The sequence below is a fragment of the Apostichopus japonicus genome, chromosome 2, assembly GCF_037975245.1.
Source record: "Apostichopus japonicus isolate 1M-3 chromosome 2, ASM3797524v1, whole genome shotgun sequence".
In the NCBI taxonomy this organism is placed as follows: Eukaryota; Metazoa; Echinodermata; class Holothuroidea; order Aspidochirotida; family Stichopodidae; genus Apostichopus; species Apostichopus japonicus.
This window is the reverse complement of record NC_092562.1, coordinates 13753147-13770851: the sequence shown is the minus strand read 5'-3', so window position 1 is coordinate 13770851 and position 17705 is coordinate 13753147. Positions and strand designations below refer to the sequence as shown.

Here is a 17705-nt window from a genome sequence, read left to right as displayed (position 1 = left end):
GTTCTATGTTGTTTCACACATTCCGTTTGTTTGTATGTCTGTTTATGTTTTGTATTGCTTTTGTCGGTTGTGCAGTTGTGAAGTAGTATATCCGAGTGTGTCTCTGTGTGTACCCATCTAACAAAATTAAGTTTTTATAACGTTATATTTACGTACCGTTTACGTTGTATTTACGTTAGAAAGTTACGTTGTAGTTGCGAAATTTTGTAGACTCCAGGGGACGTTATATTTACGTTATTTTAAGACCAATAAATAACGTTGTATTTACGATTTTATTACGCTATCTAACCCTCTCTTTAATATGTTCATATTCTTTTATTAAGTGCAAACTAATGTAAGGCTCACTTCAATATCTTTGCCATATGTCCCCGCCGACTATAGCCTTCAAGGAAGGCCGTTTACGAACCGGATCCTTCACACGGCTATTCTGAAAGTCAAAAGGACGGATATCTATAGGTCCCAATAATCTTTGATGTGATCCAACGTCTATAAACATAGGTTACATTTTGTGTCTTAAATTTAAACTTAGAAGTTTGTAAACTGGTTACTTGGTATTTGAACAAGACGGACTTGGAATTGGATCCCAAAGACTCGGTCTCTGCTATAGAACTGTTTCCAATTATCTTTTACCACCATGTTCGCAATATATTACTAAACTATGCGCAATATACGGTATTAAGAAACGAAGTATAGCCTATAAGCATTTTGTTGTCGCGGTATTGTGTTTACAGCTAAACTTAAAAAAAGACCTCCCTTCGGAAATGCATGTATACATATTGTGCGTCCAACTTCGTTGGGTGCAGATATTATTAAGAAGATACAAGAAAAAAGAGCACTTATACGTATATTATATGTCATAAGAGGTTATTTTAAATAGAGGAACATTATAAAGAAAGAGTTGAAATCCAGAAATTATCTGTAATGATATATACCACATTGTATCACGAAGCAAATATTGCTTATACCCAAGGAATAATTACGCCAACCTTGTCTAGAAAATGTGTTAGGCTGTAGTAAAAGTATTTTTTTTTCATAACGAATGAACATACTGATATATTAACCAGGCGCGTATCCAGGATTTTCTAACCCGGGGGGCGCGAATTACTATCTAAGCGGAGCGCCACCATCGGTTGGCGCGGAGCGTACAAGAAAATTTCTGGTTTTGATACCCCCCAGATCACCGGAAATGGCACTTCTCGGGCTTGAAACTGACCAACCAGATGAACACTTTTGCCTGAGAACCAAGTATTTCAAAAAAAGTTTTTTTTTCCATCCATAACCTTTTTGGAGATTGTCACCAGTCACACATCATGTTCGACCTCATTGCATGTCCTATGGATCATTGCTTTTGTAGGTGATTCTACGATATCCACAATATCCGAAAACCCACTTTTGAAGGTTTTAAGCCCATTATTTGTTGAGAATTTAAAATTCACATTTCTCGTGAATAAAAATCACTTGAAAACATACCCATAATGTTGCAGAAAATTCAATATATGGACAACTAATATATAAAAAAACACTTCAACCCCTAATAGACAGGTCAAAATTGCACGAGTAGAGGAAAGTATGATGAAGAATGTTGGTGAGGAAATTTTGGAAAATTCCGACACAGTTAATTTATTGGTGTAGAAATATTGCAACCTCTTATAATGGCTATTATAAAACTTGGTTGAAGGAAATGAAAACTAGCAAATATTTCCGATATCAGGTATATCGAAACCGAACACTACACACATAGGCGTAGGTCCCGTAGGAGGCGGGGGCTGCAGCCCCCCCCCCCCGCAACCAAATATTTTCCCATTATTTCGGGCACCTACTGAAAGAAAAATAAATAGCAATGAATAGCTTAAAAATGATCTCCTTTGTAATTAAAATAAAGTTGTAAGCTTGGCCGACATTACTACTGTAAAAGAGTGTTTTGACATAAATGGATCTGTATGCTTTTTCTCCATCTACATAAGACATTTGGTTGTTTACATTAACATCCGGCGGTATACTGTGCAACTTTGACGGACCGTGCGGTAGACGATGCCATGCAATGTAATGGCCGATGCTTGCTTATATGATATTGGCATCGATATGTTGGAAAAATTTTGGCTTTTTTTCGGGCAAGTCGTTACAGCCCCAAATCCAATTGGGCTCCTACGCCTTTGACTACACACACATAGACAGTTTTTGAGGCTGTTCATCGTGGAACATGCATTTCAATGCTCACTGATATGATGTTATATCTGTTATTTGCTTTACAAATTCGAACAGGCGTGTAGCGAGTTATTGCCAAGAGAGGGGCGAAGCCTGTAGGCAAACTATCTAAGCGAAGCGCCACCATGGGTTGGCGCGAAACGTACAAGAAAATTTTTGGCCGAAAATGCCTCCCAGATCGCTGAAAATGACACGTCCCAGGCCTTGTAAGTTGCATCTAAGCATTGTCTATTTTGAATTTACTAGCAATGTCATAAAGAAAATTTGCTGGGGGGGGGGGGGGCGGTCGCCCCCTTCCCGAAATGCGTCATGTTCCCCGATGACTCGGTCGAGTTCAAGACCAGCCACAGTTGGTTCCATATAGCACAATTGTACAATTGTTTAAGGCGTCCATAAACACACACGCATTATGATAGACCATATATAGTATTTATATAGATACATTAGTGAGAGAGGAAAAATGGAAAACGTCAAAAATGGAGTTGTCGGTGTAAGGGGTAGGGTGCATGAGGCGCACACCCCCTCCGTAATCCTTGATCTGTCACTGGCTACCCTGTGTATATAATAGGGATCAGCGCTTTAACTATGACTGTTCCTCCGTTTCTCTTCCCGAGGTCTTGGCTATCTTTTACTCCCTCCTTTTCTCCTTTTTCTCTCTTTCTTCTTTTTCTTTTCCCTTCCTTCCTCTCCTCCTTTTCTTTTTTCCCCCTCCTTTTCCCTTTTTTCTTCTCTTTTTTTTCTCTCCTCTTTTCCTTACCCGGGGGGCGCGCGCCCCCAACGCCCCCCCTGGATACGCACCTGTTAACGTAAATTAATCCCATATATATAGAAAGCCAGTCTTTGTAATGGATATATTAAGATATGGAGATAAACTCCTTAGGAACTAGTTATTTGCCAATTATAAATGCAGCTAACAATCACTCTTAGAAATTAGGATTGTAATATTTTCATGTCTGTAAAACTCCAGTCAAACAAATACAACGATTACAACCGAATCTGTGTATCCTAACTCATGGGCGCAGATCCTGGTGGAGACAGCGGGACGCGTCCCCACCAACTTTTTCAGTGGTGGGGACATTATATACCGTGTCCCTACCAATTTTCTTGACCAAACGCTGCATTTCAAATTCACCTGTATGGAACTTTGGCGCAGTTTGATCCAGCATTGTGCAAATGACATGCAGCAGTTCTCATTTTATTATACTTATCCACAGTTGTTAAATATTGGACGGAAATCGCATTTGCGGTAGTCTAGAATTGTTTTCTGTGAGAAGACCCCAAACCGATCGCATATACAACAGTCTATACTTGGATTACTTGTCCCCTGATATTTTTCTGCAGACGCCAATGTATTTCCCCAAACTAAATTTCTAAGCCATGAGATCTCAGATTTAAGGAGGTCTTGGAGCATCATTTGGGTCTGGGAAGTGTTATTTCCAGCGATCTGGGAGGTATATTTGCCAAAAACAAATCTTCTACCCTACGCGCGAACCCATGGTTGCGCTCCGCTTAGATAGTATCAGAGAACAGACACGCGTCCCCACCATTATCCAAGACTGATCTGCGCCCATGTCGTAACTCGCGAAACCACTTTGTTTCAATATGTAATTTCTATAAAGCGCTATGCAGGTACTAGTCCGTGTATATACATCTTCCCCGACATAAAGGTAGCTATCACGAGCTTCTCCTCACCATCTACTACGGATGTGGTAATGCACCGTGCGTCGTCATCAACTGACATTGTAGTTAGTAATTGCCGACCATCTCGACTGTATTGTGTTAGCACAGTGTTCTGCCTACTATCATGCCATAAGATGTAGATGAACCCTCCCATGCCTATGCACAAACTGACAGGTTTTACGTCATGTCCACTTAGATTTGGTTTGGTGAACTTATACAGCACCTTACTCCCTGATGTCACCATGGTAACTGCATATGAGGTCCTGCCCTCATAGTCACAGATCAGAAGATTACCGTCGTGGACAGTGATATCATATGATCCCCTGATTACATCAGATAGTACTATGGTGTGACTGTAATTCAGCTGATCATCAAATACATACACTTCTCTTCTGTTAGTACCAACAATGATTTCATTCTTGGCAGGATTCGTGGTAACAGAAAACACATGCCTACCCTCTGGCCACGTCTTAACCATATCACTGATGTTCTTCTTTTGGTAAGAAGAGTCAGAAATATTATAAATTCCGATTTCATTCGGTATGCAAACTGTAATGACATTGAATCCCGGCAAATTACAACAGTAACGAAATGCCATAACCCCAAATCTCTTATTTCTTTTTAAAACATTCTGATTTAATATTTCTCCTTTCATGTTAATGACAGTGATGTGTGATTCCTCTGTTGATACCACACCAGTCATAACGATATTACCATTGCTACTACTTGTCATACCGTTGATATAGTAACTTTTAGCTTTAAATCCCGCAATATCAACAACAGACTCTGCGCTTTCTGTAATGATAACGTTATCATATATAACTTTTGTTATATCACTGATGACAAAATCAGATAAAGATTCTAACTCTGGATATTCTTGTTTCATTTCTTCGAGCATAGGTTCACTGGCTGCTATTATGTCGGGGACACACTGTGCGTCTGTCCAATCGTCATTACATGCAAGAATGGTAGAAGACGTTGCTGATAAGTTTTCGAACCGTTTAATAAGTTGCTTACATTTATTTAGTATTTCTTCACATTCGTTTTTGTTTTGACTTGTAAGAAGATCTTTAGCTTTTGTCAAGGTCTTGAAATTACTATCTAACTCCCCGAGTTTTTTAAAGAATTCACCCTCCGTTTCTTTACAATTGTCCTTAAATTCTTCCAATTCCTGGTCATATTTTACATCGGTACTTTTCATATTTTCTTGATGTTTCATGATCAATCGGTTCATTTCCTTTTCATGTTTAACAGTTATTTCACGTTTTTCACATCCTCTTCTATTTTCTATGTCAGCAGCTCCTTTTTCACGTTCATCGTTACATACGGCAAGTTTTTCCTTTATTTTCTTTGCCTGTTCCTCGTATTGAATTGTCGACAACTTTGTCTTCTTTGTAACATTTTCATTCAATTTTACTAACGCCATTTGAACCTTCTCGGGTAACGCGTATAGTTTAGTCTTGTGCTTGCTTAGTTCAGCGAGGTTCCGATTCAGCAATGTCCTTTCCTTCTTGGCTAGATGAGTCACATCTATGAGATCATGACCTTTGTGCTGACCGTGAGTGCAGACTAAACAAACCGGTTCATTTTGGCATGTACCACAGCACAATTTGGCTTGTTCTTTTATATGAAAATGGCACCTGGGATCTTCCGTCATTGCAGCTATTTCCTCCATTGTTAGGTTCTGAGCTGCCATATTTTCCAATTTCAGAGTGCTTGGTTGGTGATCAGTAAACATTTTATTACTGATATGAACCTTGTAACATTCGTCGCATAGAAAATCTCTACACTTAAAACAGTAAGCGGAACATACCACATCCTTTGAACAGCTCACACACTGCTTGAAATCTTTCTTTTCGAATGATTTACGCAATTCTATGAACTCGAGCACACTCTTCATATGAAAATCAGTCTTAAAGCCGTCCAATCCATCCTCTGGTATACAACATCGCTGTTTACAAAGTGGACATTCAATTGTCCCATCATGGCTGGCTTGAAAAACTTTTCTCAAGCAATCGTTACAGTATCGATGAAGACATGGTAACAGTTTCGGCTCATTAAATTGATCCAAACAAACAGAGCACTTGAAGAAGTTTTCTGTCAGGTCTTCTATGAAAGGGTTCCAGGTTGCCATGTTGATAATGATCGTTAACCCTCACTTGAAAAAAAAAACTGTACTCAGTTACGTCACAATCTGGGAAAGAGTGCAGGAAAAGAAAGGAAGGGTTTAACGAATGATTATTTATCCCTGTATTCCATAAAATATGAGTGGAAATACGAACATACATGCATAACCCGTTCAAAATGGTCTGAACACAGAAGTGCTAAAACATTTCTGGCCAGTGTTTAACTCGTCCTTCAGCTCCAAACTTTTGGAGAAGGTTGTTAATGCATGACTTGAGCGACACTAGCATACCAACGTCCTTCACGAACAGTTTTGACTTCAGGATGTTGCGTTGAAGTAGTTTCTAATTAAAGTTCACCCACCATACAGTTATTGAGTTATCGTTTTGAAAGCCAAGTTGCTACACACATACACAACCATCATCATCGCAAAGATCATTCCTTTCGCCTTCGATAAGGAATGTAAATGTGAATGACAACAAATCAATCAGTAGATTATTGAATAAAAGAAATGCATACGTTTTCTTTTTGCTATATACACTGAGTTTTCAGAGTAACAATTAACTATACCAAGGGCGTAGGAACCGGGGGGGGGGCTGGGGGGGCGCCAGCCCCCCAGTGAAAAATGTAGAGGGGCGGAAGTATCATTCCGCCCCCCCGCTTCGCAAGTCAGAAAACCCCTTTTTCATTTCCAAATGAGAAAAAAACCTCATTTGGAGCACCAAATTGCATCTATAGGCTAGGTGAAAATACAAAATTAAGTTTACAAAATGGAGTGGGTGTTGAAGTGTGCTATATTGCACCAAATCGCATCTGAGGCCACCTGGAAATGCAAAAAATTCCAAAAACCCCTTAGACCCCTCCCCCAGGTCGGCCATCAGTCTTCAGCCCCCCCCCCACTCAAAAGTACCTTCCTACGCCACTGAACTATACAATAAAACGTAACTATCTTAACTAGTACTGTCGAATTATATATACATACATATACATGCATCTGAAATAAACCAACTCATTGTGATATCCTCGTTGCGTAAATGTGTATAGTCCTCTGCGTGTTCGATGTTACATGAGTAATCCAATTAATGCAACTAATGTGAGCAATAAGATCAAAACTAATCCATCATTCTTCGCATAATACTTGAATGTCATTTAAAGGATGACAACTGTGCAAAATGTCCAATCTAAATGGCCCTACATGATTTCCATAATTTAAAACCTCTCCCCTATCATAACTACATGACACAAAAGGCATAACATTATTTTGAGCAATATGACTTTGATACTTGGGCAGTCTACCTCAGCAGCTCTAAATAGATAATATATAGAACGGCTGATTCAACAACTAATCTTACCAATTAGGCCCGGTCACACTACAGCGATATTTTATCGGAATACGGTCCGATTTTTCCGATTTTAGGCCGAAGAGTGAGGTTTGTGGTAGTGAATGTAATGAACGCAGTGGAATATTCGAATACCTACTCCAAATCTGAGGGGTTCTGGAACGGACTACATTCTGAAGTGACGTCACATCGAAAAACGATAAAAATCGTAAGAGAAATCGGATAGCTATCCGATAAAAGGAAACGGAGTCAATATCAAAAGTTAGGAGAGGGCTATTCCACATCGGAATGGCTCAACAGATAGCAAATCAGGTCCTTTATCACTGTGGCTAGAAGACCCGAACGAAAAACTGGCAGTTTCGATTCCTCCGGGAAAATCGGATAGTATTCCGATAAAAAATCGGTATAGTGTGACCGGGCCTGTATGATGTTCTTTTCCTCGTGATCTCTAAAAACACCAACCTTCTTTATAATCTTCTGATCAGCTGATGCCGTTTGTCCTCAACGTATAACTGGATATATAATCCATTATATATGAGTGAATAGATATATAGTGTCAGAAAGTGGCAAATTACTAATGTAATTTTCCCAGATGTTCGAGAAATTAAACACATGTAAACCCGCTGTTGGTTCCTTCGTTCTATAGTACGTTTCGTATTCATAAAACTAGTTTGTCACGCAATGTACGTCTGTGGATATAGGCTTTGGTTGTGCTAATATTTGGGCAATATATATACTATGAACGTTCAAAGGTGTACAATACATTTATATTTAAAATAAACAAAAACAAGTTTTATTACTGACTTACACAGGCGCGGCGGAATGGGAAAATTATTGGGGGCTAATGTGTGGAGACTATCTAAGCGGAGCGCCACCATCGGTTGGCGCGGAGCGAACAAGAAAATTTTGGGTTTTTAAAACCCCCAGATGGCCGGAAACGGCACTTCCCGACTGTTTTTTTGCTGAGAATACCTTGCCCTAAAATATGGGTCTCAAGCCTGCAATTTCTCAGATTGCACGTAAAAATCTGTAAAAACATTGTAATTTGTAAATTCGATGGTGTTGTAAGAGAGTAGCTGTTACTCGTAGTGTACTCGCAAAGACGTTTTTGAGTGTAAAGTATTACTGAAGGATATATCCATGGGAAATGTGTTACCATTAGAAGGTTATATCCTTCAGGGGATGTTGGAGAACTGGCTGAAATGAGGCAAGTCATTGGCCTAAGACGAAGTTGTGTTGTGCTTACCGGTACTCACACTTACTGCCTCCACTTTTCACGGGGCGTGAAGACGCGGTTGGGGTGACAATGTGGTCTATAACCAGGGGACGGGCCGAGGGTCCCCCAGCATTTACTAAAATTATTACACCTATATAGTATACGTGTGCATCGGACAGATCGACATGTATGCATTGAAAAATGGGCAGATGCACGTTTCGGAGCCTTGGTAAATATTGGGGGTGGGGGGGGGGTGGGCTTATCATGCATTTCCCCCCTCAACTTTTTCATTGGGGGATGAGCCCCCCAAGCCCCCCCCCCCCGGTTCCGCCGCCAAAGGACTTACACACTAAAAGATGAAATTGTAGACCACATTACTTTCATGATTTAGTGTGTAAGTCAACAAAAAAATAAACTTGTGTTTGCTTATTTTTAATATAGACATATGGTATACCTTTGAACGTTCATAGGGTATATCTATTGCCCAAATATGGCCATAGTTTGGATAGAAGTTCTCACTAGCCAAACGCTACCCATTACAGGATAACTGACAAGTTGCCAATTAATGGCACCATCAATTTGCCGTACCATGACAGTGCATATTTTTTTTGCTATGAGAGCCTGTAGTTTTCTTCACTTGTGAACAAACCTCTTTATACTCAGCATAGAATACAATTTTCGCACACTGCTCCTGGGAGGCCTAAAGTGGTCTAAAGTTGCCTCAATTGACCCAATTTTTACACCAGATATATTTCCATTCATACTCTTTAACATGTAAGCCACAACAACTAGATCCCGATTGATAACATATCAAAAAGATGAGGCTCCTGCTGCTTTTTGGCACCTTTCCTGAGCCTATCATTTTGGTGCTCCTAAACTAGACGTCTGAAAATGGACCGATCAATTTCAAATGCATTTCTTTATTCGGGAATCGTGGGAATTTAACAAGGGGTAAACGTGAAGGTTAAAAGTGCAAAGGGTTAAAGACCTTGGAGGAGTTTTATAGGAATTTAAAGAGGTTTAATATCACCTCATGACAATACAGCAGAAGATATAATGTTTCCATACAGAATAGAACTGCCCTGAACAAATTTAAATATTTGTGTTGATTAAACTGTCATCTTTGCAAATTTTACCGAAAACTCAAAAATTGTGTGCATTCATGGAACCATCAATTTTCCGAATAATGACTGTGTAGAGTTTTTTGCTATGAGAGCCTAAAGTACTTGTTTTTCGTCACTTGTAAACAAACCTCTTTACTCAGTAGTAAAACAAATCGTAGGCCTAAAGTGGCCAAACTGTCTCAATTTACCCATTTGTTTTGCACTTCCAACATCCAATCCACAACAACAGACCCATCTCATTGATAACATATATTTCCATTAATTGTTTTTATACGTGCTTTGTGTGTAACTAAATTGGCTTGGCTTTCCTACCCGCAGGAATGTGAAAGATGACGGAGGGGAGGGGCCATGGTAGGGGGGGGGGGTATAATCCTACCCAACTTATTTCATGTGAATACCAACAAGTGTTTTCAAGACCATTTGTTTTACAAAGTGATTTTGATTCAAACCTTGCATGACTTTATCTCTAGCTCGTATAGAGTGTTCAATTAAACCAGTATATACTCTGTGATGTTTATATACTCAATCAACGTTAATAGAATTACAGGGAGGAGCTATATGCGTGTTTGAACATGGAGGCGGTGAGGCTATCATGGTGGCCGTAACTATGTGATGGTGATTGGTGACCGTGTGTCGTGGTAGAGATTGAGCCAAAATAACGGTCGTTTGGTAGAAATTTTGAGGCTGGATGTTGTTCTTAATCTATTAATCCTTAGTAATGCTTTCGATTCGTTTTTCTATGCATCGTGCGAGAATTGGTTTTGTACGTGATTATACTTACCAACTCATTCCTATTGGCTTAATGGTGATAAATACATATAATGATTGAAGATACCCTTACTAGAAACAAAAATCCCTAGATTAACTTAGATAACCCAAACTTAAGTAGCCTATAACTGTAGCATAGACTTTCCATACACAGACACACCCCAAGAAAAAAAAAAGTAACCTTATGAAAAAATAAAAAAAGTAAAAACAGTAAAAAAACCTAGACTCATATTGAATGTCTTGATAAAAAAGTGCTCTTCAGGAAGCATTTATAGGGGGAAATGACCAAAGGTTTAGCAAAAAACAATATTACCCTTACAATAGAACTGGAGATAAAGAGTACTTATGTAGCCTATATACAGTGAATTAAATATGGAATTTACTGACACGTACAATGAATGATGGATTCCAGTCCAGTTAAAGAATCAGAAGATTCAATCAACAACAGGTTTAGGAATAAGAATGACACACACCTTAAGATCTTGAAAGCAGAAACAGAATTTCTGAAATAATCACGAGACCCTGACTATTTGACAACCATTTCAAATAGTTGTTGTATTCACCGTGGCATGTACTTACCTACCTTAATTTCGGCCATTACCGCCACCAAGACATATAAGCATATATATGCAACCATTCAGCTTTCACAAACATTAACAGATGTTATAACCCACGTGAAACCACGTTCACCTATCAAGAACACTCAATTAAGTTAGATGTAAATAAATTAGCTGCATTGAAGATTTGAGTTGTGGGAGATGGAATAAACATCAAATCAAGACAATTACCAAATTGAACAAAATTAACAGAGGGACAACACATCAGATGAAGCCTCATAGTTACTGCATGAGCGGCCACAGGAAGACTCGGTTCTCAATTTTCGAAAGGTATCGTGCCTGTTCATCAGTGGGAGGTCCTTACAACCTATCTGTGTGTGTTTGTGAAAGTGTGAAAAGTGCGTATGTATAAAGAAATAAATGTATGTTTAGTTAGATGTTGTATGTGAAATGATGTGATTTATATATATATATATATATATATATATATATATATATACTACAGTACAGAATCGAGTATGGGTATATTGATTCACTATACATCTGGCTGCTTTGTGCTTGAAGCAAATAACATCAACCTAATAACATTGTTCATCCCAGGCGTAATGATTAACACAAACCGAAGGTCCGCAAACTAAAAAATTGCCGTGGGTCGCAAGATCTATCTTAACTTTCAAAGCATTTTTCTACAGTTTTCGGAGCTTGCCGACGGAAATCGATTGACATTTGTTTTTAAAATATCAAGGCTGAACTTCAATAAGCTATATATGCTTTTATGCATTCTGAGTATCGATTCTGAGGGTTTGGAGTCTGTTGGTCGTACGTGGCTCAGTCCTGATACGGCACGAGTCGTCGACCTAAAAAGTTTGCTGAACCGGCGAGTCAGTCTGGATAAGACTATTTTGCATATAATTACCAGGAATTTTGTGAGGGTTCTTATTTCCAGCAACTGCTATGAAGCCAACTCCGGGGGGAGCTGACGTCACTTGCAGTGGCTAGACGAACTGAGCTTCAAATTATTGATATCACGAACAATACCTGATTCATTGAGTAAATATATTTTAATTATCTGCAGTAATGAAAGACATATCTATCTTCTTAATCTGAAGCAGTCATGTTTATTCCACAAGAACAAATTCACAAGGTCTAATTCTTTTCCGGCTGAATGTAATATATTTTTTTTAAATCCACCGACTGAACCATTTCCCCGTGATTGAACACAGCCATCCCCTCCCCACTGAATCATATTCCCCCGATTGACCTGCATTCGCCACTGGCACCCAGATATTTCGGGAAGTTTGCAAGTTTACTTCAAAATTTCTAACTGGTAACAATCCGTCAGATAAACTTGTTTTTGGAATATCAAACAAATCAGTAGCATTATAGTCTACTCACGATTCGCGTGTTATATTTATTATTTGACCTGACAACAGCCTTACAACAATCTCAACTCGACAATGGCAAAGAAAATGTCTAGAAAATGTGTTAGGCTGTAGTAAAAGTATTTATTTAAAACGAATGAACATACTGATATATTAACGTAACTTAATCCCTATATATAGGAAGACAGTCTTTGTAATGGATATATTAAGATACGGAGATAAACTCCTTAGGAACTAGTTATTTGCCAATTATAAATGCAGATAACAATAACTCTTAGAAATTAGGATTGTAATATTTTCCTATGTGTGTAAAACTCCAGCCAAACAAAATACAACGATAACAACCGAATCTGTGTATCCCAACTCATGGGCGCAGATCCTGGTGGGGACAGCGGGACGCGTCCCCACCAACTTTTTCAGTGGTGGGGACATTATATACCGTGTCCCTACCAATTTTTCTAGACCAAACGCTGCATTTTAAATTCACCTGTATGGAACTTTGGCGCAGTTTAATCAAGCATTGTGCAAATGACATACAGCAGTTCTCATTTTATTATACTTATCCACAGTTGTTAAATATTGGATGGAAATCGCATTTGCGGTAGTCTATAATTGTTTTCTGTGAGAGGACCCAACCCCATCGCATATACAACAGTCTACTTGGATTATTTGTCCCCTGATTTTTTTTTCTGCAGACGCCAATGTTTTTCCCCAAACTAAATTTCTAAGCCATGAGATCTAATATTTAAAGAGGTTTGGGAGCATCATTTGGGTCTGGGAAGTGTTATTTCCAGCGATCTGGGAGGTATATTTGCCCCCAAAAAATTTCTACCCTATACGCGCGAACCCATGGTCGCGCTCCACTTAGATAGTATCAGAGAACGGACACACGACCCCACCATTATTCAAGACTGATCTGTGTCGTAACTCGCGAGACCACTTTGTTTCAATATGTAATTTCTATAAAGCGCTATGCAGGTACTAGTCCGTATATATACATCTTCCCAGACAAGGTGGCTATCACGAGCTTCTCCTCACCATCTACTACGGATGTGGTAATGTACCATGCGTCGTTATCAACTGGCATTGATGTTAGTAATTGCCGACCATCTCGACTGTATTGTGTTAGCACAGGGTTCTGCCTACTATCATCACGCCATAAGATAAAGATGAACCCTCCCATGCCTATGCACACACTGACAGGTCTTAAGGCAGCTCCACTTAGATTTGGTTTGGTGAACTTATACACCACCTTACTCCCTGATGCCACCATGGTAACTGCATATGAGGTCCCACCCCAATAGTCACAGATCAGAAGATTACCGTCGTGGACAGTGATACCATATATTCCCTTGATTTCATCAGGTAGTACTATGATGTGACTGTAATTCAGCTGATAATCAAATACATACACTTCTCTGCTGTTAGTACCAACAATGATTTCATTCTTGGCGAGATTCGTGGTAACAGAGCACACAAATCTACCATCTGGCCACGTCTTAACCATACCACTGATGTTCTTCTTTTGGTAAGAATTAGAGTCAGAAATATTATAAATACCGATTTCATCCGGTATGCAAACTGTAATGACATTGAACCCCGGCAAATTACAACAGTAACGAAATGCCTGAATCCGAAATCTCTTATTTCTATTTAAAACATTCTGATTTAATATTTCTCCTTTCATGTTAGTGACAGTGATGTGTGATACCTCTTCTGATACAAAACCAGTCATAACGATATTACCATCGCTACTACTTGTCATACCGGTGATCGCGTAGCCTTTAGCTTTGATTCCCGCAACATCAACAACAGACTCTGCACTTTCTGTAATGACAACGTTATCATATATAACTTTTGTTATATCACTGATGACAAAATCAGATAAAGATTCCAACTCTGGATATTCTTGTTTCATTTCTTCGATCAAAGTTTCACTGGCTGCTCTTATGTCGGGGAAACACTGTGCGTCCGTCCAATCGTCATTACATGCAAGAATGGAAGAAGACGTTGCTGATAAGTTTTCGAACCGTTTAATAAGTTGCTTACATTTATTTAGTATTTCTTCACATTCGTTTTTGTTTTGACTTGTAAGAAGATATTTGGCTGTTGTCAAGGTCTTGAAATTACTATCTAACTCCCCGAGTTTTTGAAAGAATTCACCCTCCGTTTCCTTACTATTGTCCTTAAATTCTTCCAATTCCTGGTCATATTTTACATCGGTACTTTTCATATTTTCTTCATGTTTCATGATCAAGCGGTTCATTTCCTCTTCATGTTTAACAGTTATTTCACGTTTTTCACATCCTCTTCTATTTTCTATGTCTGCAGCTCCTTTTTCACGTTCATCGTTACATTCGGCAAGTTTTTCCTTTATTGTCTTTGCCTGTTTCTCGTGTTGACTTGTCAACAACTTTGTCTTTTTTGTAACATTTTCATTCAATTTTACTAGCGCCATTTGAACTTTCTCGGGTAACGCGTATAGTTTAGTCTTGTGCTTGCTTAGTTCAGCAAGGTTCCGATTCAATAATGTCCTTTCTTTCTGGGCTAGGTCATTCACATCTATGAGGTCGTGACCTTTGTGCTTACCGTGAGTGCAAACTAAGCAAACCGGTTAATTTTGGCATGTACCACAGCACAATTTGGCTGGTTCTTTGATATGAAAATGGCACCTGGGATCTTCCGTCATTGCAGCTATTTCCTCCATTGTTAGGTTCTTAGCTGCCATATTTTCCAATTTCAGAGTGCTTGGTTGGTGATCAGTAAACATTTTATTACTGATATGAACCTTGTAACATTCGTCGCATAGAAAATCTCTACATTTAAAACAGTAAGCGGAACATACTACATCCTTTGAACAGCTCACACACTGCTTGAAATCTTTCTTTTCGAATGATTTACGCAATTCTATGAACTCGAGCACACTCTTCATATGAAAATCAGTCTTAAAGCCGTCCAATCCATCCTTTGGTATACAACATCGCTGTTTACAAAGTGGACATTCAATTGTCCCATCATGGCTGGCTTGAACAACTTTCCTCAAGCAATCGTTACAGTATCGATGAAGACATGGTAACAGTTTCGGCTCATTAAATTGATCCAAACAAACAGAACACTTGAAGAAGTTTTCTGTCAGGTCTTCTATGAAAGGGTTCCAGGTTGCCATGTTGATAATGATCGTTAACCCTCACTTGAAAAAAACTGTACTCAGTTACGTCACAATCTGGGAAAGAGTGCAGGAAAAGAAAGGAGGGGTTTAACGAATTATTATTTATCCCTGTATTCCATAAAATATGAGTGGAAATACGAACAAACATGCATAACCCGTTCAAAATGGTCTGAACACATGTAGAAGTGCTAAAACATTTCTGGCCAGTGTTTAACTCGTCCTTCAGCTCCAAACTTTTGGAGAAGGTTGTTAATGCACGACTTGAGCGACATTAGCATACCAACGTCCTTCACGAACAGTTTGGACTTCAGGATGTTGCGTTGAAGTAGTTTGAGTCAATATCTGCCCAACCGATTTCAAACAGTTTGCAGTAATATGGAGCTTTCGGAACCAGTATCCCTAGAGTTTGGCGTTCCACATGGATCCGTGCTTTGGCTCAAGTTATTCACTATGTACACAATCGTACATAGTCACAACTTGAATTACCATTTCTACTGATACGGATGACACACAAATATACCTTCATTGAAGCCTGTTAATTAATATCTCTACTTAGTCTAGTAGATGTGTTTTGGAGAATATTGAATATTGCTTTGTTGCTATCAAATAGTAGATGACAAGCAATACACTTAAACTGTATTGGTGACAAGATTGAAGTAATCATAATCTGACATTTTTTTCCCGATGTATTGTTGAGGGCAGAAGGAGTTGCGATTAAATCCGTATCAGACAGTCAAAATGTGACCTCTGGTAATCGCAAATAAGACTGTTCTACTTGCTTACACCCACATGCAAAGAATGCAGTTCATCCGAGTGCTTTTGAAGGTTATTGTGTTTCAATGGTTTTAAGACTTTCACCCCATTGACCCAAATGTTCTTGACCTCCACAGAAAACATTAGGACTTTTCTACTGAAGAGGTGCATCCACGTACCTAATTAAAGTTCACCCACCATACAGTTATTGAGTTATCGTTTTGAAAGCCAAGTTGCCACACACATACTCACCATCATCATCGCAAAGATCATTCCTTTCGCCTTTGATAAGGAAGGTAAATATGAATGACAACAAATCAATCAGTAGATTATTGAATAAAAGAAATGCATACGTTTTCTTTTTGCTATATACACAGAGTTTTCAGAGTAACAATCAACTATACAATAAAACGTAACTATCTTTAGCAAGTAGTGTCGAATTATATACACATACATGCATCAGAAATAAACCAACCCATAGTGCTATCCTCGTTGCGTAACTGTGTATAGTCCTCTGCATGTTCGACGTTACACGAGTAATCGAATTAATGCAACTAATGTGAGCAACTATAAGATCAAAACTAATCCATCATTCTTCGCATAAGTCATGTCATTTAAAGGATGAAAACTGTGCAAAATGTCCAATCTAAATGGCCCTATATGATTTCTATTTATTAAAACCTCTCCCCTATCATAACTACATGACATCAAAGGCCTAACATGATTTTGAGCAATATGACTTTGATACTTGGGCAGTCTACCTCAGCAGCTCTATATAGATAATATATAGAACGGCTGATTCAACAACTAATCTTACCAATTATGATGTTCTTTTCCTCGTGATCTCTAAAACCGCCAACCTTCTTTATAATCTTCTGATCAGCTGATGCCGTTTTTCCTCAACGTATAACTGGATATATAGTCTATTAAATGAGTGAATAGATATATAGTGTCAGAAAGTGGCAAATTACTAATGAATTTTCCCAGATGTTCGAGAAATTAAACACATGTCACGCAGTGTTCGTCTGTGGATATAGACTTTGGTTGTGCTAATATTTGGGCAATAGATATACCCTATGAACGTTCAAAGGTGTACCGTACATCTATATTAAAAATAAACAAAAATAAGTTTTTTATTGACTTACACACTAAAACATGAAGTTATAGACCACGTTACTTTCATGATTTAGTGTGTAAGTCAATAAAAAAACTTGTGTTTGCTTATTTTTAATATAGACTTATGGAATACCTTTCAACGTTCAAAGGGTATATCTATTGCCCAAATATGGCTATAGTTTGGATAGAAGTTCTCACTAGCCAAACGCTACCCATTACAGGATAACTGACAAGTTGCCATTCATGGCACCATCAATTTGCCGTATCATGA

At 38.6% G+C, this 17705-nt stretch overlaps 2 protein-coding genes across 2 annotated transcripts; both read right to left on the bottom strand.

Moving 5' to 3' along the window:
- Window positions 1-599: 599 nt before the first annotated feature.
- Window positions 600-8062, bottom strand: LOC139978919 (uncharacterized). Its single transcript, XM_071989488.1, has 2 exons — window positions 7812-8062; window positions 600-6079 (listed from the first exon to the last, which is right to left on the bottom strand). The coding sequence occupies exon 2, from the start codon at window positions 6017-6019 to the stop codon at window positions 3827-3829; it is 2193 nt and encodes a 730-aa protein (XP_071845589.1). The 5' UTR covers window positions 6020-6079; window positions 7812-8062; the 3' UTR covers window positions 600-3826.
- A 5256-nt stretch (window positions 8063-13318) lies between these two features.
- On the bottom strand, window positions 13319-17353 carry LOC139978901 (uncharacterized). Its single transcript, XM_071989467.1, is given in 2 exon segments — window positions 13319-15619; window positions 17136-17353. A coding segment is annotated over 1 exon segment (2196 nt). The 5' UTR covers window positions 15563-15619; window positions 17136-17353; the 3' UTR covers window positions 13319-13366.
- Between the last annotated feature and the right edge of the window lie 352 nt (window positions 17354-17705).